Source organism: Symphalangus syndactylus, chromosome 3, assembly GCF_028878055.3.
Source record: "Symphalangus syndactylus isolate Jambi chromosome 3, NHGRI_mSymSyn1-v2.1_pri, whole genome shotgun sequence".
NCBI lineage: Eukaryota > Metazoa > Chordata > Mammalia > Primates > Hylobatidae > Symphalangus > Symphalangus syndactylus.
In genome coordinates, this window is record NC_072425.2 from 88,220,764 (window position 1) to 88,244,469 (window position 23,706).

The 23,706-nt window shown below is 36.6% G+C and overlaps 1 protein-coding gene across 2 annotated transcripts in view; it reads right to left on the reverse strand.

Annotated features, from left to right (window-relative positions):
* SP4 (Sp4 transcription factor) overlaps positions 1–23,706 on the reverse strand; it is an 86,707-nt gene that overhangs the window by 24,370 nt on the left and 38,631 nt on the right. For both annotated transcript variants that reach the window (XM_055272482.2, XM_063636309.1), the window contains exons 4-5: positions 11,562–11,790; positions 6,447–6,646 (exon numbers count right to left, since the gene is read on the reverse strand). In XM_055272482.2, coding sequence (XP_055128457.1) covers positions 6,447–6,646; positions 11,562–11,790 — 429 coding nt within the window. The remainder of the gene's footprint in view (positions 1–6,446; positions 6,647–11,561; positions 11,791–23,706) is intronic.

A 23,706-nucleotide genomic window follows, 5' to 3' on the forward strand; every position in this document is an offset into this window, starting at 1 on the left:
TCAGTGTAATCTGCAAATGGAACTGGTTTTGGAGCAAAAGGCCCCTTTTCTTGCTTTTCTGGTTAGACACTAGAGGTTTCTCTTAGATTGTTTGCTACCTGCACCTGCTATGCAGTGCCCGCAGGGTTAAACCTGGGAGACAAAGGAAGGAAAGAGATCTCTATGAAATGAACACATATGATACACTGTTATTCAAGTTCAAGTTTTGACTTCATTTCTCAATTGCCTGCTATAGTTTGCTTTTCATTGTCCTCATTTAGATACTTAAGAAAACAAATAAGTAAACTTGCCCAGAGTTTTTAGTGTAGTCAATGGAACAGACAAGTTGTAGATAACTTGGTCCATTCTGGCCAACAGTGGACACAAAGCACAACAGTTTTGACTGTTTCACATACTAATTAAAACATTTATATAAGAAAATTCTGGGGATGGGCACTGTGGCTCACACCTATAATCTCAGCACTTTGAGAGGCTGAGGTGGGGGGATCACTTGAGGATAGGAGTTTAAGACCAGCCTGGGACCGGGCGCGGTGGCTCACGCTTGTAATCCCAGCACTTTGGGAGGCCGAGGCAGGCAGATCATTAGCGTGGGGATCACCTGGGAGGTGGAGGAGGTTGCAGTGAGCTGTGATCGTGCCAGTGAACTCCAGCCTGGGTGACAGAGAGAGACCCTGTCTCAAAAAAACCAAAACAAAATGCCACTAGCTCATAAAGTTTTCAAAATCTTTCACTTAAGATTTCATCAAATCACCACCATGACCACGACCACCACCACCACCACCACCATCATCATCAACTTGAACAAAAACCAAGAATTACTGGACAATTCAGGAATGCCTACAACACTGGAAAAAGCAAGATACAGACAGAAAAATCATCCTGGAGAAAACATAAAATTCTAGATTAAAAAACTCAGATAATTTCAGCAAGCACCTGCATCCATACAATGAGAAAATGCAGTAAAACAAAACAACACAAAACCCACCAACAATGATGGAATGCACTATTGGAAATTAAAATGCAATTCAATAGAAATATCTGAAAGTTAAAAAATTTCATGGAAAATAAAATGGTAAAGAGACAAAAGATGTAAGAGAAAAGATGTATGACCAAAAAAAAAAAAAAAATCAATCTAAAGATTCCAAAATATGTCTACTAAGAGCCCAGAGAGACACAGAAACAGAGAAAGAGAGAAAGAGAGGGAGAGGTGACCCAGAGTACAACTCATTAGCACAACAAATAAAAATCTATTCTTAGATACAGCATTATGAAATTAGCAGAACACCACAGATTAAAAGGTGCCCTTAGAGTTAAAAACAAAACAGGGGCACTTCAAGAAGACACAGGAACTAATGGGACAGACCTTCCAATGGCCAAAGGTGAAACAATTTGAGCAAGAAAATGATAGTATTGAATTGTAACCCAAAGAACAAAAGAAATACTCATGATACCATACCAATGTAAATAAATGATTGCATAAATAATTGGAAAAGAAAGTATAAGTGGTACAAAGAACAAGGAAAGTTGAAAATGACCTTTCAAACATCACAGTAGTAACTGCTGCAGGCAAGATCCACTGAGGAATGCTAAAAGTGAAGCTTTAGTATTTTATTTGTAAAAAAGCCCCCCAAACTCCTCTAAAATAGTAATTATTGTGGTGGTTTTAACATATGTCCACAAATTCTTCGATACTTCTCCCTTCAGGAGGTGAAGCTTAATTCTCTTCCCTGTGAATGTGGACTGAACTTAGTGACTTGCTTCTAACAAACAATATGGAAAGAGAGAAACTGTAACTTTACAGTGAAGAAATGTGGCACACCCTACATTAACCAATGCATCAGGGTTAACATCACCAATAATGAGATAATCGCATTACATACTTCCTCTTATATGATATGAAAAAGACACTAATGTGCTATTCTTCTCATGACAATTCACAACCTTAGTCTAATCATTAGAAAACATTAGACAAACCCAAATTGAGAGACATTCTAAAAATACCAAACCTACTTTCAAATGTGTTCAGGTGATAAAAGACAAGGAAAGGACTAGGAAAAGTCACAGATTGCAGGAGACTAAGGAAACATGACAAATAAATGCAGTGTGTTATTCCCGACTGAATCCTGGAAAAGAAAAGGTATATTGGTGGAAAGTGTAACTAATAGTATTGCAACAATGTTAATTTCTTAATTCTCATAAGGTACTGTGGTTATACAAGAAGTTTACATTAAGGGAAGCTTGGTGAATGATATCAGAACTCTATGCTAGCTTTGCAACTCTTCTCTAAGTGTAAAATTATTTCAAAATAAAAATAAAGTTGCAGGGGAGAAATCAGGTCACCTACAGAAAAAAAAAAAAAAACAAGAAAAAATAACAAACCCCTTGTTGATAAAACAGATGAAAGAAAACAATAGAGCCGTGACAATGTTTTAAGAAAATATAATTTTCAATCTAGAATACTGTATTATCCAAACAACCAAATTAAGTAGAAAGAGAAAATAAAGAATTCTTTAGACAAATTTACTTCCCCATACTTTTTGTTAGGAAGCATTTCAGCACGTTTTCCAGCAACGAAGAGAGTAGACCAAGAAAAATGAAAACATGAGATCTTGAGAACCAATACGAGATCTAAACGAACAGAGAAGGGAAGAAAAATCTCAAGATAATACCCCTGGAACAGGTCTACAGAAGAAACTGTTCATGTTCATTAGAAAGATGGAAGGCTCCAGAAAAAAGGAAACCGTGAATGGAATTCACATTGTTCTTAAAAACTTGAAATAACTAAAGATTATTTCAGGTAAAGTCAAACAATACAAGAAAAAAAAAAGCATTGTCTAACTTTATTGGAAATAGAGTGGTGAGTTAACAGAGAATGTCTGGCCTGCATACAGTTTTTCAAAAGAATCTTAATGTCTTCAGATGGTGCAAAGTGAAGTAAATCCTTAATTCTAAATGCAAGAACTCAATAGATAGTATAAAATATTGATAGATCAATAAATAACAGTGTGTAAGTATATGATTTAGATACATGACAGCCATCCTGGAAAGAACAAAAATGCAAAAATAGTTAAAATAGTTAGCTATGATTTTCTCTGGAAAGCAGGACAGGGGTGGGGCAAAGAGCCTCCTTATTACATTAAACTTTTCTGTGATTTCATTTTTAAATACCATATGCATGTATTGTTTTGAAAACCTTTACAAATTTTTTTAAAAAGCAAACAGATCACTATTTTCAGCAGTGAATACAAGTAACTCCATTCATTCATAGCCAAGTCAACAAGCTTCTATTTATTGTAGTGGTTAGACATCAAATAAAGCATAGTTGTTGCTATGAATGGTTAAGGCTTTCAACTTAACATATTAAATGCTTAATCAATACTTATTTCAAAATGTATTTTTTCATATTCTTTTAGACAAATTTAACAAACAGGAGTTACTCTGTTAAATCTTTAAAAGTAAGAATTTTAAGTATGGTGATATTATACTTAATATTTTTTAGTGTCAACCTGTTTTAATTAAACAATTTTATGTATGATATATTTAAGATGTTTGAACCACTGAAAGTAAGCTTAAAGTATATTCGATTATGAATTGTCAATCCAGTAGATAATAATGGTGTGAACTTTTTTTTAAAGATATGCCCCAAATTATAATATTTGGTTTTGAAGTATATGTATATATAAATTCTTGAATAAATTTGTGTATCTGCAAGTGTGTGGATGTGTAAGAGAGAGGGACTTTACCAACTCCTCATCATTTCTCAGACAAAATGAAGCAATCATAATGTGAGGCTCCAAATAAAACAAAGTAGCAAATTTTCTTGGCTTCCTTAACTTATCCCACTGCTAATCCAGGATGGAAACACTGCATCCTTTCATACAGACCTAAATAGCAGAGTATTTTTCTAAAACAGATATCAACAATTGGTATGGGATTAACTTTTAATCAATCGTATTTGCCAACGTCAATGGTGTGTATACTATACAGAAAGATTTCAAATTATCTTTTTTAAAATTAAAATTCATAACTTTACTATAATGCTAACTTTTTCAGGGATTGCAACGCTATACTAACACAGGGTGAGCATCCCTAATACAAAAATCTAAAATCCAAATTGCTCCGAAATCTGAAACTTTTTGAGTGTTGACATGATCCCACAAGTAGAAAATTCCACACATAAGTACTTAACACAAACTTTGTTTCACACATAAAATTATTAAAAATATTGTATAAGGTTACCTTCAGTCTATATGTATAAGGTATATGTGAAACAAAAATGAATCCCCAAAGTATAGCATTGTACACATGCAAAATCTGAAAAAATCCGAAATCTAGAACATTTCTAGTCCCAAGCATTTCAGATAAGGGGTACTCAATCTGTACTCATTTGTATTACTACTTTATGTGTATATCAAATTAAATAACTTTATATTTACCTTTTTAATAGATTTCATAATTTTTTCTTTCCTGATACTACTTTCTAATCTTAAAATGGAGCTAATTTCTATGCCAGTGTTGCTGTTGTTAGAATCAAATGAAGTAATATATTCAAAATATCTGACTATAATATAGCAGCTGATTTAGAAATGTCAGTTTTATTTCTCCCTTTGTCCCACATGTATCCTGGTACAGGTTTAAAGTATAAAGTATAATTCAATAATTTATTGAAATTCATTTATTCAATAATGTAATACTGAGTCCCAAATTCTAAATATTCTGAAAAGGTAGGTGTTCTTGGCAAAAACAGAAAAAAAAATAAAGAAAGAAGGAAAATTGCCCAACCAGAAGTCAAGACTTAATATAAAACCACAGTCATTAATACAGTTAAGAGCATTGGTGTAGGAACTGGCAAATAGATAAAAACTTCAAAACAGAGAAACCAGAAATTGAACCACACTTAAAGGAGACATTACATAAAAGAGGACAATCAATAGAGTCAGAATGGGCTGTTTAAGAAATGGCTTTCCATATAGAAGAAAAATAAAATTACATCCTCATTTCATTCCATTAACAAAAAGAATCTTGAGCTGGTAAAAGATCAAACTTACAAAAACAAAACTTTAGAGCTATTAGAAGAAATTGTTTTTTAAGACTTGATGACCTTGGGACAGAAGAAAAATTTATAAACAAAAAGCAAAAGACAAAAGAAAAGATTTATATTTGACTAAATAAAAATGTAAGACTTCCATATGACAAAAGGTATGACAAAGATAAAAGACTAGCAATAGTCCTTTATTGAAAGGGAAAAGTGTAACATATAAATCATATAAATAAGGAAAACTTCTGAAAGAAAAAATGAGAACCAGAATTAAAAAACAAAGCCATAAATGACTAATATACATATGAAAGATGCTTAATCTCATGGATAACCATGAAAAACCATGAAAATTTAATCTCATTTTAAAATGAGAAACTATTTTAGATTGAAAAAAACTTTCAAGGCTTGATACTACTGGGTACTGGTGAGCACAAAGTGGAAACTATCAATCATTGCTAGTTAAATAGCCACTGTAGAGACTCTTTAGCCATTACCTAGCAAAACCAAACATACACATTCTCTATGATCCAATAATTCCACTTCTCACACATGTTCTCATCAACTAAGTTTGTGATAGCACACACACACACACAAACCCTAGCAATAACCTCAAACAGTATGGGACTGAATTAATATAGTATGGTAGACTCACGTGATAAAATATTATATAGCTGTTCAAGGAAATTCATATATGCAAATATACATATATGTACAAACACAGATCTCAAAACAAGTGAAATTTATAATTCTGCAACATTGTAACATTTCATAATATACACAAAACATTTTTTATGTAGATCCATTAATCATATACGTAAGAGTATTAAAAGTGTACGTAAAACTTAGACACATTAGATTTATAGTAGCTGTAGTCTTTGAAAGGTGAAATGGTAAAGATGATGTTCACTTTATAATTGCTTTGCTGTATTTAAAAAAAAAAGCAGAAAATATAGTATTAACAACTGCCCATTCTAAGTGAGGGTTGTTAGATGTTTATTATTCTTGATACTTTGGTGAATTTTCTGGATTTGTTAAAAAAAAAAAAAAAAACTAAACTAAAACACACTAATAAAAGTCCCCATTAAGATCATAATTCAACTCTCTTTTCACCTATTTAAACACTTATGAAAAATAATGTATGATTTCAACATGCTAAGAATACAATATAAACAAATGGAATAAATTCCACGATCTCATAAATATGCTGATAAAGTTTACAAAAAGTAGAATAAAATGTATCTCAGAAATGAGGTTAAAAATGTTCATCTTAAACATCTTCCATATAATTGCTAAAGTAAATGCCTTCATTTGCATATTTCCAATTTGATAGCTAAACTATCACTAAAATTTTCATGTAAAAACTGAAGAAATAAGTAAAAAGTACAAGTCCTAAAATAAACCAACTAACCTGTATGGGTTCTTCTATGTCTCTGGAGCTCATCACTCCTTGTGAATCTTTTGCCACAAAACATCCAGTTGCATATAAAAGGTCTTTCTCCAGTATGCCAGCGAAGATGTGCTCGTAAATGAGATGTTTTGCCATAAACTTTACCACATCCTTCAATATGACAGATATGCTGCTTCTTTTTTCCTGGTTCATTACTGCCTCTAGCAAAAACAAAAACCGAACATTAATTACACTGCCAAATAGTAGGCTTACAATTACAGAAAAATTAAAAAGAATAAAGGTAATTAAATGATGCTTCTCTGAATAGGTTTGATCATGATGCCATAACTGTAGTTAAAATCAGAAAATTTTCAATTGAAAAAATAAAACAGGTCTGTGTACCAAATTGCTATGAAAATGTGTTAATCTCAAGGAGTTTATGCTTTATTATGGACTCATGTTCCTGGTCATAGTGGGCTCTTCCCTTGGGAAAAAAATTTCTCCAAGCCTTTCAAAACACTTGAAACTTCTCTACAATTTCAAAAGGATGGCTAAATCCAGTTAAAAGTGTAAGATGCAGAGTTTCGTTTCTAGCAGGACAGTGTGAAGAGTTCCATGGATCTGTTTCCCAGTGAAAATTATAAAAAAAGCAAAAAATACCATTTAAAGTCTCTGGAAATGGTCCTAAAAGCAAATAACAGCAAATAAAGAAACATTTATTCAAGAAAATCTCACAGAAATTGGTAAGAACAGTAAGAGTCTGTGGTATTTGAAACAAGACTTTCTCCTTCCCTACTTCCTCCCATCTCCACACAGGAACATTAGAGACTGGTGCAGCCAAGAATATGATTCCTACTCTTCCCACCTCCTGGTCAGAGGGCTATGGCCCCAGGAGGGGCAAGATGTCTGCATTTCTTATCTTACCCTTGGTTGCCTGTTGCTAAATTCCAGGCAAGTGTAGCAGAACCCAGTCCTTAGCCGTGGGACATAAGCTCTACCTTGGATGTGGCATGATGAAAATACTGGGGTCCAGGGTGCCCTTGACCTGGCCCATTCATAGTTCATAAAGTCAAAGTTCTAAGCTGGGAGAGGCCAGTTGAGAAGACCTGAGGCTACTGCTGCCGCTGCAACCAGGCACTCAGCTCTTAAAGCAGGGTTGTCACTCAGAAAGAAAGCCACTGTCTCAATCCCCAGCTCAAGAGCCATAACTCAGAAACACACCATAAAACAAAGAGCTCCAAATCTCTTCCCAAAGGAATTGACTTCATTTGCAAGACAACGTGAAGAAGTTCAAGCCTAAGGGTACCCTCAAAAAAAGTAGAGATTGTTTCAAAAGGCAGTTAATTGGGAGAAGACTAACATTCACTGGAAATAAAGGCTTAACTACAGCTTGGCTAGTTTGCCAGAAAGAAGTGAGCCGAGGCTGTGAAGAACCTTCTTAGGGTCAGAATAAATGTCAAACATTGAGATTCTTGGGAAAAGTAAACAAAACTAACAAACCTTTAGCTAGACTGACCAAGAAAGTAAGACTCAAATTATTTGAATCAGAAATCAAAGAGGAGATATCACTACCAACCTTATAGAAACAAAAAGGATTACAAAGGAATACCATGAACAATTCTATGGCAATTACTTGGGTAACTCAGAGGAGACGGACAAATTCCTAGAAAAATATGGACCAAAATACTAAAACTGACTCAAGAACAAATAATCAATCAGAATACACCTACAACAAGCAACCAGACTGAATTAGTAATTAAAACTACTCATAAGAAAAGCCCAAGAACAGACAGCTTCACTGGTAAATTCCACAAAACATTTAAAGGATTAATACCAGTTTGGAGGGAATACTTTCCAATTCATTCTATGAGGCCAGTATTATCATTACCAAATCAGATAAAAACATTACAAAAAGAAAACCACAGACATATCTCTTACGAATATGGATGCAAAAATTCTCAACAAAATACAAGCACACTGTCAACATTGTACCAGAGGTTCCAGACAGAGAAACTAAGTAAGAAAAAGAAACAGAATTCCTGCAGAGTAGAAAGGAAAAAGTAAAAACTATCTCTGTTCAGAGATTCCATGACCTTATACACAGAAATCCTAAAGACTCCACTAAAAAAACAAACAAACAAACAAAAAAACTGTGATAACTAATGAAAAAGTTCAGCAAAAGTTGCAGGATAAAAGATTAATACATTAAAAAATGTATTTCTACATACTTGTAATGAACAATCAAGAAAACAGTTCAACTTATAATAGCATCAGAAATAAAACTGGAATTTAACAAAAGTACAAAATGTATACTCTGAAAACTATAAAACATTGATGAAAGAAGTTAAAGATTAAATAACCAGAAATACTTCCCATGTGCATGGACCAAAAGATGTAATATTGTTTAGTTGGCAACTATCCCCAAAGTGATCTACAGATTCAGTGCAATTTCCATCAGAATACCATCTGGTTTCTTTATAGAAACTGACAAACTGATTCTAAAATTCACGTGGAATTGCAAGTGTCCCTAAAGAGTCAGTACAGTTTTGAAGAATAACAAAGCTGCAGGACTCACATTTCTCGATTTCAAAAGTTATTACAAATCCAAAGTACTCAAGACAATGTGGTACTGACATAAAAACAGACATATAGATCAATGGAATAGAATTGAAAGTCCAGAAATAAATCCATGTTCTATGGTCAACTAATTTTTGACATGGGTGCCCAGAACATTCAATGGAGAAAGGATAATCTTTTCAACAACTGGTGCTTGATGAACCCTTACCTAACACCATATATAAAAATTAACCCCAAATTAATCAAAGACCTAAATGTAAGAGTAAAAACTATAAAATTATCTTAAAAAAAATAGGAATCTTAATGACTTCGGATTTGGCAATGAGTTCTTAGATACAATACCAAAAGCAGAAGCAATAAAGGAAAATAGAAAACTCTAGACTTCAAAATTAAAACTTTGGTGCAAAGGCACTATCAATAAAGTATACAGACAATTCACACAATGGGAGACAATATTTTTCTTTTTTCTTTTTTTTTTTTTGAGATGGAGTTTCACTCTTTCACCCAGGCTGGAGTGCAGTGGCACGATCTCGGCTCACTGCAACCTCCACCTCCTGGGTTCAAGCAATTCTTCTCCCTCAGCCTCCCGAGTTGCTGGGATTACAGGCATGCACCACCATGCTTGGCTAATTTTGTATTTTTAGTAGAGACAGGGTTTCTCCATGCTGGTCAGGCTGGTCTCAAACTCCTGACCTCAGGTGATCCACTTGCCTTGGCCTCCCAAAGTGCTGGGATTATAGGTGTGAGCCACCATGCCCAGCCAGGAGAAAATATTTTCAAATCGTGTATCTGATAAGGAATTTTTTTTTTTTTTTTTTTTTTTTTTTTTTTGAGACAGAGTCTTGCTCTGTCGCCCAGGCTGGAGTGCAGCGGCACGATCTCGGCTCACTGCAAGCTCCGCCTCCCAGGTTCACGCCATTCTCCTGCCTCAGCCTCTCCGAGTAGCTGGGACCACAGGCACCCACCACCACGCCCGGCTAATTTTTTGTATTTTTAGTAGAGACGGGGTTTCACCATGGTCTCGATCTCCTGACCTCGTGATCTGCCCGCCTTGGCCTCCCAAAGTGCTGGGATTACAAGCGTGAGCCACCGCGCCTGGCCAGGAATTTGTATCTAGAATATATAAAGAGACAATTCCATAATGAAAAATAATATAATTTAAAATGGGCAAAAGATCCAAATAAGTATTTCTCCAAAGACACAAACATGGCCAACAAGAAGAAGAAAAGATGCTCAATATCATTAGTAATCAGTAAAAACAAAACCACAGTGAGATATCACTTCAAACCCACTAGGATAGCTTTAATCATAAAGTCAGATAATGACAAGTACTGGCAATGATCTAGAGAGACTGGAACCTTCATACCCTATTGATGGAAATGTTAAATGGTACAGCCACTTTGGAAAACAGTCGGTAAGTTCTTCAAATGGTTAAACACAGAGTTACAATATGACCCAGAGATTCAATTTCTATGTAATTTCATATAGATACAAGAGAAATGAAAACATATGTCCACACAAACACTTCTACACAAATGTTTACTGCAGTATTATTCATAACAGCCAGTGGGTGGATAAAACCAAATGCCCTTCAATTGACAGGATAAACAAAAATATTGTATATCCATACAGTGGAATATTATTTGTCCCTAAAAAGGAATGAAGTATTGATCATACTGTAACATGACTGAACCTTGAAAACATTATGCTAAAAGAAACCAGTCACAAAAGAACATGATTTCATTTATATGAATTGTCCAGAATAGGCAAATCTATAAAGACAGAAATTAGTTGTCTAGGATGGAAGGGTTGGGATAAGCAGGTGATGCTTAAAAAAGATACAGAATTTATTCTGAGGATGAAAACACTCTAAAATTGATTGTAGTCATGTCTACACAGCTCTGAATATATTAAAAACCACTGAATTGTACACTTTAAATGGGTGAACTGTATGGTGCATGAGTTTTATATCAATAAAGTTATGTAAAAATTTTATGAAAAACAAAAAAAATAGGCTGGGCGTGGTGGCTCACACCTGTAATCCCAGCACTTGGGGGGCTGAGGTGGGCGGATCACCTGAGGTCAGGTGGCCCACATGGTGAAACTCTATCTCTGGGCCAGACCAACCTGGCCCACTTGGTGAAACACTCTCTACTAAAAATACAAAAATTAGCCGGGTGTGGTGGCGGGCACCTATAATTAATCCCAGCTACTAGGAAGGCTGAGGCAGGAGAATCGCTTGAACCCGGGAGGCAGAGGTTGCCGTGAGCTGAGATCGCACCACTGCACTCCAGCCTAGGCGGCAGAGTGACACTTCATCTTGTGGGGGTGGGAAGAAAGAAAAAACATATTTTTTAAAAGTGTAAGGAACAAGGCGGAGGACCACTCAAATTTCATTCCTAAAATAGCCCAACTAATTCCCTTTCTAATATTATATATCAACTTCTAGGCTACAAAGGTAATGAGGTTCTAGTGACCATCATTCCCCAGCCAGTTACTTGGTTTTAACTCCTGTTTTATGCCTTCCGAATAGATACAGTTGAAAAATAGGGCATTTACCTTCCTTCTCCTTCCCTACAATTAGGACAGGAACAGGCAACTCTTCGAAGCCTCTTGCCAGGTTGTACCTCTTGATCAGAAGTTTGCTGGCCTTGCTGCAAATGCACTTGTGTGAGTTGGTCAGGACTAACAGCACCTATCGTGGCATTAGCAATTCCTCCAACTGCTACAGTTACAGGAGCTATAGTAGCTTGCTGGACTTTTACTCCATCTTGTCCTTGCTGCTGACCTAAAAAGGAAGAAAAAAAAAGAAGTATTGTAATGCTTTCTACACCTAAAGAAAGGATTAAAAAAAAATTCCATGTGCATAATAAATTTTTTCTAACAATCTGTGTAAAGTACAAAAACTAAGGGGTTAATGGCTTATATATACTATGTCAATCCTTCTAAAATACAGTATTCTTACTTTAGTGGCTCAGGTTGCCTACGTATCTAGATGACGGAACTATATACATAAATCATTTAACCCACTTTGTGGCTTAATTTCTCTCTCCATCTGTAAAATGAAGATAATACTTGCCACTTACCTACTCACTAAAATACTATGAGGATACATAAGATAGTCTAAAAGCATTTTGACATCCTAAAAGATGTTTTATAAACACAAAGCTTTATTACCATTTCCACAGTAAGCAACATATCACAACAAGAAAATACAAGAGTGAAAAGTCACTAAACAAAGGATTAAGTTTTATGGACACCTTGCATTCCTAAATAGTTTAAATAAACATCTCTTTATTGATTCGACTTTTTTTAGTGTATAAAGTGGTTTTTAAAATGCAAAACCACCCAAGATTACTACATACTGTCACTGTAATCATAAAAAGACATTTAAGATATTATTACTTTATTCACTCATGTTATATAGCTTAGACTTCATCGCTCAGATTAGTATATATACCAGCTTGGCTTCTTCACTTTGGGAAAAATATAATAAATAATGCACAACAAAACAACAACAAAAAAATCTATTTGCATGGCTTAACATTATCCTGAAATACAATGCTTTTTTTTTTTTTTTTGAGACGGAGTCTTGCTCTGTCACCCAGGCTGGAGTGCAGTAGCGCGATCTTGGCTCACTGCAACCTCCACCTCCTGTGTTCAAGCAATTCTCCTGCTTCAGCCTCCCTAGTAGCTGGGATGGCAGGCACGTGCCACCATGCCCAGCTAATTTTTTTTGTATTTTTAGTAGAGACAGGATTTTGCCATGTTTGCCAGGCTGGTCTCGAACTCCTGACCTCAGGTGATTCACCTGCTTCAGCCTCCGAAAGTGCTGGAATTACAGGTGTGAGCCACCGTGCCCGGCCTACAATGCCTTATAATTATCTTTTCTTTCACACAGTTCTACATTCTCTCCATCAGGTGTAGGAATAACAAGTATGTGAATGGACTCAAAAGAAAATACCAATTCATGAAAGAATGTTTCTACCTCAGAAAGTTGATGTAAGTATTAAGTAAGTTAATTTACAAATCCTCTACCAGAGCGCTGGCACAGAATTGCTCATTACATGGTAGCTACTGTTACCAATTCATCTCTGCTGAGTTCAGTGGCAATACAAGAATAAAATACGTCACTTTGGGAGGCTGAGATGGCAGATCACAAGGTCAGGAGATCGAGACCATCCTGGCTAACACACGGTGAAACCTGGTCTCTACTAAAAATACAAAAAATTAGCCGGACGTGGTGGCGGGTGCCTGTAGTCCCAGCTACTCGCTACTCAGGAGGCTTAGGAAGGAGAATGGTGTGAATCTGGGAGGCGGAGCTTGCAGTGAGCTGAGATTGTGCAGCCTGGGCGACAGAGTGAGACTCTGTCTCAAAAAAAGAATAAAATATGCTAGCAGAAACAAACGTGCTGGTCCTGCATGCAAAATAAAAGGGTTTCTTTCAGGCCGGGCGTGGTGGCTCACGCCTGTAATCCCAGCACTTTCGGAGGCTGAAGCAGGTGGAACACGAGGTCAGGAGATGGAGACCATCCTAGCTAACACGGTGAAACCCCATCTCTACTGAAAATACAAAACATTAGCTGGGTGTGGTGGCACACACCTGTAGTCCCAGCTACTTGGGAGGCTGAGGCAGGAGAATCGCTTGAACCCAGGAGGCAGAGGTTTCAGTGAGCCGAAATTGTGCCAGTGCACTCCAGCCTGGGCGACAAGAGTGAGACTCTGTCTCAAAAAAAAAAAAAAAAAATACAAAAAAGGCAGGGGAGGTTATTTCAAAGCTGCACATGTAGTACCTTAAATGTATGCGGCAACCAAGAATAGGCAATAAAAAGTACCAAGTAAGAAAATAGTACACATTTTCTAAACAAAATTAAACCTCTGACTCTTCCAGCCAAAGTCAATCTCACTCTCCTCTGCATATCCACAGCACTGTTAATCCTTCTGGTAGCACCCATAACTAAGATACACATTAAAAAATATATTTTGTCACTGTTTTAGTAAGGATACAAACCCTCCACTGAAGTTTACATTTTTGTACACCTTTGAATTAGCATGCTGTGGTAAGTAAAGCAATGCAAGTGAAGTGAGAGTTGTAAATTTATGACTGTGCACTCAAAGATCCTCAGTTTCCTCAACTCTAAAATAGTAACACTGACTTCCATAAAATTTCTGCTCCCTATCTACTTTAAAGAGCTGTTTCTGAGGATCAAGTTGATTTTCCAGGGGTAAAGGCTATATAAATTATAAAGCAATACATAAACAAAAGGTATAATCATTTTGTTTCAGTGTTTTTGACCACGTATTCAGTAAAACCAGATGCCTTAAGGATGACCTTGGCTACACAATCTATTCAAACTACCTGTGTACCAAGAAGCACAGTGATACACATACTTTGTTTACTGTAAAAAATGCATTTCTAGAAATGAGAGTACTGTCTGAACAAGCACTATACAAAATCTACAGCATGGTCCCTATGGAGCTGCAGGTATTTTAAGTTGGTAAGTACCCTTTACATCCCCTGAAGACACAGGTATTTTTGGCCATGATTCTTTGACTACTTTTCTCATAACATTTATATAACAGTCATTACTTTAAAGGTCGCAATAATATTTAAGATGACCTTTATTTTGGTAAAGAACTGCTACATGAGTTTCAAGTCAAAGCTAAGTTTGGGGGTGAGGGGTGGGGAAGAACTGCTAGAGATTCCTGATCCCTCTGCTCCCCTGACCATGTCCTTGACACACTCCTCAAGCCTCCATATTGTGGGCATTTCTTTGTTCAATGCCTAAACAACTTGGAAAGTTATTTCAATGAATAATAGAGGCAAATTATATTTGAGTTTGTATATTGAAGTCCGTTAACTGACTTCATCTAGATGTTTCACAGACAGCTAAGTTCAACATACTACTTTATTTCCACCGCCATCAGTAAGCCACCAAACTCCAGAGCAAGATCTCTGAGGCCCCACTTAAGTTTAATTCTATTGACTTCGCAGAGTTCATCTGTTAGTCTCTCCTTTGCTCACTCTGCACCTGATATACTGGCCTCTCTTCTGGCCCTCAAACAAATCAAGCTCATTTCCTTCTTAGGGACTTTGCATATACTCTTCCAGTCTAAGTGGGGATGCCTTTGCATCCAGATCTTTGCATAGTTGATTCCTTTGTAATATTCTGGTCTGAGTTCAAATCTCTCTCCTCTTTAGAAATGCCATTCCTGACCATCCCATCTAAAAGTGGTTCCCCTCAGTATATCACTGTACCATCACCTAGTTTTGTTTTGTCTTATTTGTCTTAAATTACTTTGTCCTTTTATAATTTGGTCTTCACCTCACTTCTGAAGGTAAAGTGCCATGAAAGTAGGGATCTTGCCTATTATGTTCACTGCTGTATCTCTAGTATCATAGCAGTGCCTAATAACTCAATAACAGTGCCACTCAATAACATATGCTTAATAAATCGAAGTTTAAAAATAAAAAAAGATTTCATCTTCCAGTCTTGCTTCTGCTAATGTCCCTGTTTCAGTAAATGCTACTCCTACTCTCCTTGTTATCCACACTGAAAACCTTAAAACGTCATCTTTTAGGCTACTTCTTTACTCATTACATCCAGTGATGACCAAATTTGAAGACACTACTGCATAATAGCTCTTACGCTAACCTGTTTCCAAGCAAGATTATCATCTTGATCCAAGCCCTTGTTAAATCTGTGCCTCTACCAACCTAAATGGAGCTTTCCCTCCTTTCTCATCCTTCACACTGCTGCCAGAAAAATAAAAAAGTAGTGTTCTGATCATCTCACTTTCATGCTCAATAACGTTTAATCATTCCTCCACTGACCAAAGTCTAGCATTCAAAGCACTCTACCACAAGGACTTACTTAGCTCCTGGTTCACAGTCTTCCTCCTAATGACCAAATCTATTGTGCATTTTCTCAAGTGACCATTACAGGACTGCTCTGCTGCATTTGACACCACTCACCACTCCATCCTTATTCAATTTTGACTCTGTGAGCTAACTTCCTACATTTCAGAAACCCCTTCTTCTCTGTTAGCTCCTTTTTGTTTGTTTGTTTGTTTGTTTGTTTGTTTTAAGAGATGGGGGTCTCACTCTGCTATTCAGACAGTCTTGAACTCCTGGGCTCAAGCAATTCTCCTGCCTTGGTCTCCCAAGCAGCTGAGATTACAGGCATGCACCACCACGCATGGCCTTAGCAATTTTTTAAAATCAGCACTTAAATCTAAATTTATGTCACATTCTTAAAAGATTTATCAGCCAGGTGCAGTGGCTCACACCTGTAATCCCTGCACTTTGGGAGGCCAAGGCAGGAGGACTGCTTGAGCCCAGGAGTTTGAGACTAACCTAGGCAACACAGTGAGATGCTATCTCTTAAAAAAATTAAAAAATTAGCCAGGCATGGTGGCAGTGCCTGTAGTCCCGGCTACTCATGAGACTGAGGTGCTGAGGTGAGAGGATCGCTTGAGCCCTGGGGATCAAGACTTCAGTGAGCCGTGATCACACCACTGTACTTCAATTTCAGCCTGGGTGACAGAGCAAGACCCTCTCAAAAACAAACAATCAAACAAAAAACACCCTCTACTCTTCCTAGGCTACTCTCCAGGGTTCTGACTTCTCATTCTAACTCTCTTCTTGGGGGACCTCATCTACTTTCATAACTTTTACTGCTATGTGTAAGCTGATTATCTCACAGAACTGTGCCTTCCACTCAGAAGTGTCATACTCTTACTGTCAACTGCCAGTGAACACTTCCACCTCAGATTCCTCACAAGCAATCTAAGAACCAGACAGCTTAGCCCACTTTCCTAATATAGTTCTTTTTCACCATTCAAACAGAAAATTTGGAAGTCATTCTTGATTCCTCTCTATCTCCTTCATCCCTGACAACAAGAGCAACTATTGTTTTATATCTACTATGTCGTAAGGCACTTTACTGGATGTTTTCCATATATTGTTTCACTTACTCCTCATATCCTTATGGGCTGAATATTACTGTCCCAACTTTTTATTTTTAAGAAATGGAGTCTTGCTCTCTTGCCCAGGCTAGAGTACAGTGGCACATTCATGGCTTGCTGTAGCCTCTAACTCTTGGACTCAAGCAATCCTCCTGCCTCAGCCTCCTGAGTAGTTCGGACTACAGATGAATGCCACCACACCTAGTTAATTTTTAAAATTCTTTTAGAGATTATGTCTCACTATATTGCCCATGCTAGACTCAAACTCCTGACCTCAAGTGATCCTCCTGCCTCAGCCTCCCAAGTAGCCGGGACTACAGGCACAAGCCATGGCACCCAGCTTACTGTCCCAATTAAGATGAGAAAACTAAGGTTCTGAGGGGTATGTAAAACATCCAAGATCCTAAAATGGAAAAGTGGCAGAGCTGGGATTTGAACTCAGGCTTAGCCAACTCAAAAAGCTATTCTCTTTCCACCATATACATTATCTATGTTAATCATAAGTCCCTGTTGAGTCTACCTCTTCAAAATATCTCAAATGTCTCCGTTTTCACCATACCTATTGCTTGTACAGTAGTGCAAGCCCTTATCACCATTATGTCAGTTTTGCCCCTTCTAATATTCATATTGCAGACCTAGCTCCCCAAAAAGCCAATGGGCCCTCCATACATTCACAATAAGGTCAGTATTTCTTAGCATAGTACATAAAGTTCTTCATGATCTAACTCTTGCTTAGTTTTATAACTTCATCTCTTGGCATTCCTGCTCCATGCCCACTCTCACCATCACCTACGGTGAACTCCTATCTTCTCTAATGTTCTGTGTCTCCGAGCATTTGAATATTATAGGTGGAATCCAACACATTCTCCCACCCCAAATCTCCATCTCCCTTGGTCTGACAAAAGCCTATTCATCTTAACAGATTTTGGTCTTTAATCCTTCTTACCAATGAAACTGCTTTGTAAAATAATTTTTTTAATAACTCAAAATTTCTTGGTATTGTAACTACACATTATGGTGAAACAGACTGAGGATGGCCGTTCTTTTATTTTTCTTCCACATTACCAAAGGTAAAACATTCCAAGGCTGCTTGGAGTAGCCAAGCCATCTTTCTTCTTCCTTTTTTTGTTCTGCTTTTTTTTTTTTTTTAATTTTTTTCAAATAAAGTAACTGGGCCAAGGTAATGGAGGGGGACAGTTTGTTGGTAGGTAGTAAGATATGAGAATTGCTAACTATTCAACAATATCTAGCTTGTTGGGCGTTTCTTGCTCATTTTCTTTTAGTACCAGTAGTCTTTTGCCTTCGTAGAGTAGTAAAATTTGAGACGACTTGAATTTAAGCTAACAGGAAGAAAGGAAAGTCAGGTTTAGCTAGTAAAGGAAAAGGGCATATTCCATATAGAATAACCTAGTTCTCTGGATTGTGAGGCAGGGGCCTATGCCTAAGCCAATAAATTCTAACTTGAATTTTGGTATACCTAGCTCCCTAAGAGATCTCAAGAACTGGTTGAATTAGAATTTAAGTATTTCTGGTCTTACTAGTAAGATACCATCTCATTCCATCATAATATTAGTCATAAATTATTTCCAACAAAAGCTGCTCAAGAAAGAGGCCATCTGTGTGGTTTTTATGTCATTTGTCCTTTGGCTACCAAGGTTCCTGGCACACTGAAAGTACTTAATGCTTCTTAAATAAAGTGAATGATAATCTAAAATCCATACAAACATAGAAGCTTTCTTATGAAACTCGACCAGCAGTATATCACAGGGCTGATGACAGCTATTTTACAATACACATGCACATTGGTGACAAGACAGTAAGAAACCAAATCAAGTGGATATCTGCTACAATTCCTCCCTGACTCACTGATATGGCAGTCAGATCATTTAGAAGCAGATCCCAGAGCATAACTCTCAACCTCGGTTCTGAAACTATATCCTATTCTCTCAGGTATCAGATTTATCCTACGACATTTGCTATCTACATTCAGCAAGGTTTTTTTTTGAAAAGAGTATTATAAAAATTTTAACTCTAAAAAATTATAGGCCTGGCGTGGTGGCTCATGACTGTAATCACAGCACTTGGGGAGGCCAAGGTGGGTGGATCACAAGGTCAGGAGTTTGAGACCAACTAGTCCTAGCCTGGTCAACATGGTGAAATCTTGTCTCTACTAAAAATACAAAAAAATTAGCTGGGTGTGGTGGCGGGCACCTGTAGTCCCAGCTACTTGGGAGGCTGAGGCAGGAGAATCACTTGAACCTGGGAAGTGGAGGTTGCAGTGAGCTGAGATCTCACCACTGCACTCCAGCCTAGGCAACAGAGCAAGACTCCATCTCAAAAAAAAAAAAATTATAACTAAACTTGCCATTTAGGGAATAGGCTAAGATTTCTCCCTTTCTACCTATTTTGATGAAAGTAAATAGTTTAGTATTACAAACACATATACTTTAAGTTTCTCTTTCTTCTGATTTTAAGAACAAAGCATGCTCACCACAGAAAACTATGAATGAGGAAATGAAATCATGCAGAAAGTAATTACCCATAGATTACCACTACTATCATTTTGATGTGATGATCTAAGTTCTGTTTTAATCTTTGTTCAATGCATTTTGATGCTGATACAACTTTGCTACATAAAAATTCTGTATTATCCTCTTTTACTTATTTAATAATATAAGTACTTCTAAGTTATTAATATTACAAATTATTTTAATATAATGGTTGTGCAATATTTCATCATATACCATAATTTACAAAGCCATTACTGTACTGTTTGATATTTATTTCCAAATACTTATTATAAGTGATATAAAGTAATGAGCAACTTGAACTAAAATATTGTTTATTATTTCCAAGGGATAGTCCCAGAAGTGAGATTACTAAATCAAAGGACATGAAACATTTGTAAGACTATCTAGATTATAAAATTACAGGAGTATATATAAAGAGCTGCATTCATTTACATTTCCACCAGAAGTATGGGAGAATGCTGTTTCATCTCATGGAGCATGGGAAATTCAGTAAAATCATTTAATAAACAAAAAATTGGATATCTCACTGTAGTTTCTAATAGAAGTGATTACTCCTCTCACCTCTAATACTGTACATTTCCTTAAGGTCTAAGCCAATGTAGTAAGGCAAGAAATAACAGATCTATATAAGAAATAAAGACTTAAAAGGAAGTAATGAAACTGTCATGATTTACAAAAGATATAATTATATTACTTAGAAAACTATAGAAAAATCAACAAATTATTATGACATCTGGACATCAGCAAGATGGCCAAATACAAGAGCAACATAAAAAAGCAACAGTTTCCAGCCATATCAGCCACAAGCAATCGAAAAAGAAAAAAAACACAATTCCATTCATAATAGCAACAATAACCACAAATATCTGAGAAATCAATCTAATTAGAAATATGCAAAATCTTGAAGATTTAATAATGCATACAAAACAAGACCTCAATATATGTTCTTGGATAGGAAGAATCATTAAACTAAGTGTGTCAATTCTTCCAAAATTATTCTATGAAGTGAATGCAATCACAAATTTAATTCAAAACTTTTCCATGAAACTCTGCTAATTTGACATGTGAAAAATCAGCTAAGAAAACTCTGAAAAAGCAGAATAGTAGAATAAAGATATGTTATGTAGCTTAGCTACAGTAATTAAAATAAGGTGCTGTTAGCTTAGGAATAGGGACAGAAATGAACACACAGTTTAAAACAGATGCGTGTGTGTACACAAGATAATCCAACTGTGCCTTATTTCTTCTTTTGGAAAAAACGATTTGCAAGGCTTTTTCTTATAGTAAATAGCAAGTAACATTACTCTGTAAGTAAGACAGATCCGCAAATTTGAAAAACAAAACTATTTTTGCAGATAAATATCTATCTACCTATAAATAAACTCACCAACCAATAAACTGAAAATGACCTATTTAATAATAGTCATACAGCAGGTTCAAAGTACATGTGTTTCTTAATCATGTTTTGTGCATATAACCTAGGGAACAAGGTTTTCTAACAGAACTGATCAGGAAAAACAAAAGCTGTTGATTTCTATGATACAAAACTTGCCACGGGGGCCAGTGGGATTTTTTCTGTTCTGAATACTACTAAAATGATTCTTAACTGAGCCTACCTAGATTGACTTCCTTTACAGATTAAATTTGGAATCTGCCTAAGCAAATGTCTAAGGTCCTCTCAAAAAACATCTCCTAACATTGCAAACAACTTTCAATAAACACACTCTAAAATAGGATTTGGTTTACATAATGATCTGACTTAAAATAAGCAAGGAAGATGTATATTCCTAAACATACAAAGACAACCAAATATGCTTAGGGCTGGGGAGGATAGAAAGGAGAAACCAGGAATGACTGCTAATAAGGGTTTCTTTATGAGGTCATATAAATGTTCTAAAACTAGACTGTGGTGATAGCTGCAAAACTCTATCAATATACAAAAAGCCATTGAATATACACTTAAAGTTGCTGTATAATATGGTATGTGTATATATAAATAAAGTTTTTTTTTAAAGGTAACTAGATTTTTAAAAAAACCATTTTTTAATTCTACTTTAGTTGGCTCTAAGTACCTTTACGCCAGTGGTTCCCAAATGGAGGTAATTTTGCCTTCCAGGAGATACTCAGCAATGTCTGGAGACATTTTTGGTTGTCACAAAGTGTGAGATTACTGATATATAGTGAGTAGAGGCCTGGGATGCTGCTAAACATCTTACAATGCACAAAACAGACTCCAAAAACAAAGAATTACTTGGCCTAAAATGTCAATAATGCTTAGGTTAAGAAATCCATGGAAACTCAGCATTGGAATAACTCAACTAACATTTATGCCTCTCATTCGTATCATTATAAACAGCTATAACAAAACATATGAAAAATTAAAACATGGTACATTTGTGTCACCCCTATAAAAACTACATGAGTCTCCACAAAAACAGAAACTATATGACTCTGAATTAAAGCCTTTGAAAAGAGAGCTATATGAATTTGGGAATAGGCTGTGACAGTTTTTTTTTTTTTTTTTTTTTTTTTTGGAGACGGAGTCTCGCTCTGTCGCCCAGGCTGGAGTGCAGTGGCGCAATCTCGACTCACTGCAAGCTCCGCCTCCCGGGTTCACGCCATTCTCCTGCCTCAGCCTCTCCGAGTAGCTGGGACTACAGGCGCCCGCCACCACGCCCGGCTGATTTTTTGTATTTTTAGTAGAGACGGGGTTTCACCATGGTCTCAATCTCCTGACCTCGTGATACGCCCGCCTCGGCCTCCCAAAGTGCTGGGATTACAAGTGTGAGCCACCACGCCCAGCCTGGCTGTGACAGTTTTGACAGACATATGACTAGAGAGATTCCATGGTACAGTGGTGGTAAAAAAAAAAAAAAAAAAAAAAAAATCCTAGATTTGAAAATTATGCTTATTAATTACAAAATACTTCTTTGCCTTATGCAAGAGCTTCAATGACATGTTTTCCTACAGATGAACTATAAATGAAAACATTAAGAAATAACTGAGTACCTTCTGTATCTCTTAAATGAAGGTGAACCATATTAGCCAATGACTTCCAGGACTATCATCATACTATGGGTCATGTACAATCTGTGAACCAATATTGAGTTACTGAACAGGCACATCAGTTTAGCAGAGCCGAAAGTAGAACTTTTGGGTCAAGCAGACCTGTTTCTGAGTTCTGATTCTCCCTGCAGTTTCTTCCTTTGAGGACCTGGGAGCTGTGGGAGTTGACTGAAATAGCATATATAGCATACGTCTTAGCATAATGTCTGGAATATGATAAACACTCAAGAGGAATGTTAACTCCAGTAAAACAAACTGCAAATGTATTAAGTACAAATACTTAACAGCCATTCACATTTCCTTAAGTCCTAGCACTTTGGATGTGGACTTAGTATACAAGTGAGATTTGTTCATTCAGCAAACATCTACTGAGTACCTGCTATGTGCTTAATGCTGCTGGAGAAATGATAAATAAGATCTGATCAGAAGCCCTCACCTGCAGGGAAGACACACTCAAATAAATAATTATAATATGCACAATAACAAAAATGTGCATAAAATGCCTACTTAACAGAGAAGACAGTGATTTACTGTCAAAAAGAAACAATGAAGAACCCACTGACAGGTGGAAAGAACAAAGGCAAATGGGAAGGCAGTGGGAAGGCTATATTTAAAGACATAACCCTGAGACAGCACACCAATGGAGATTAAAGTTCAAGGAAGTGAGGGGGCTAAAGATGGGGCTGGAAAGATAGATCAGGAAGGGCCTTAATTAAACTTTTTTTTTTAAGAGACAGGGTCTTGCTCTGTTGCCCAGGCTGCGGTGCAGTAGTGCAATCACAGCTCACCGTAATCTCAAACCCCTAGGCTCAAGCAATCATCCCGCCTCAGCCCTCCCGAGTAGGACAACAGGCAAGTGCCACCATACCTAGCTAAATTTTTTACTGTGACAAGGTCTTACTATGTTGTCCAGGCTGTCAACTTCTTAAAGAAGGGACTTTCTAGGGTAGGAGAGAGGCAATCCTTGTTAAGGTATTATGCTCACCCTTCCCATCCCCAATCCAGAATACCTGCCACACAATAATCACTTGCACTTACTCAATTTACTAAATGGCTATAATCGAACTAAACTATTTTACACTTACACTTTGTTTAATGCTCTCTTCTAAGACTTGGGAAGGTTATGTATATTTCCCAAG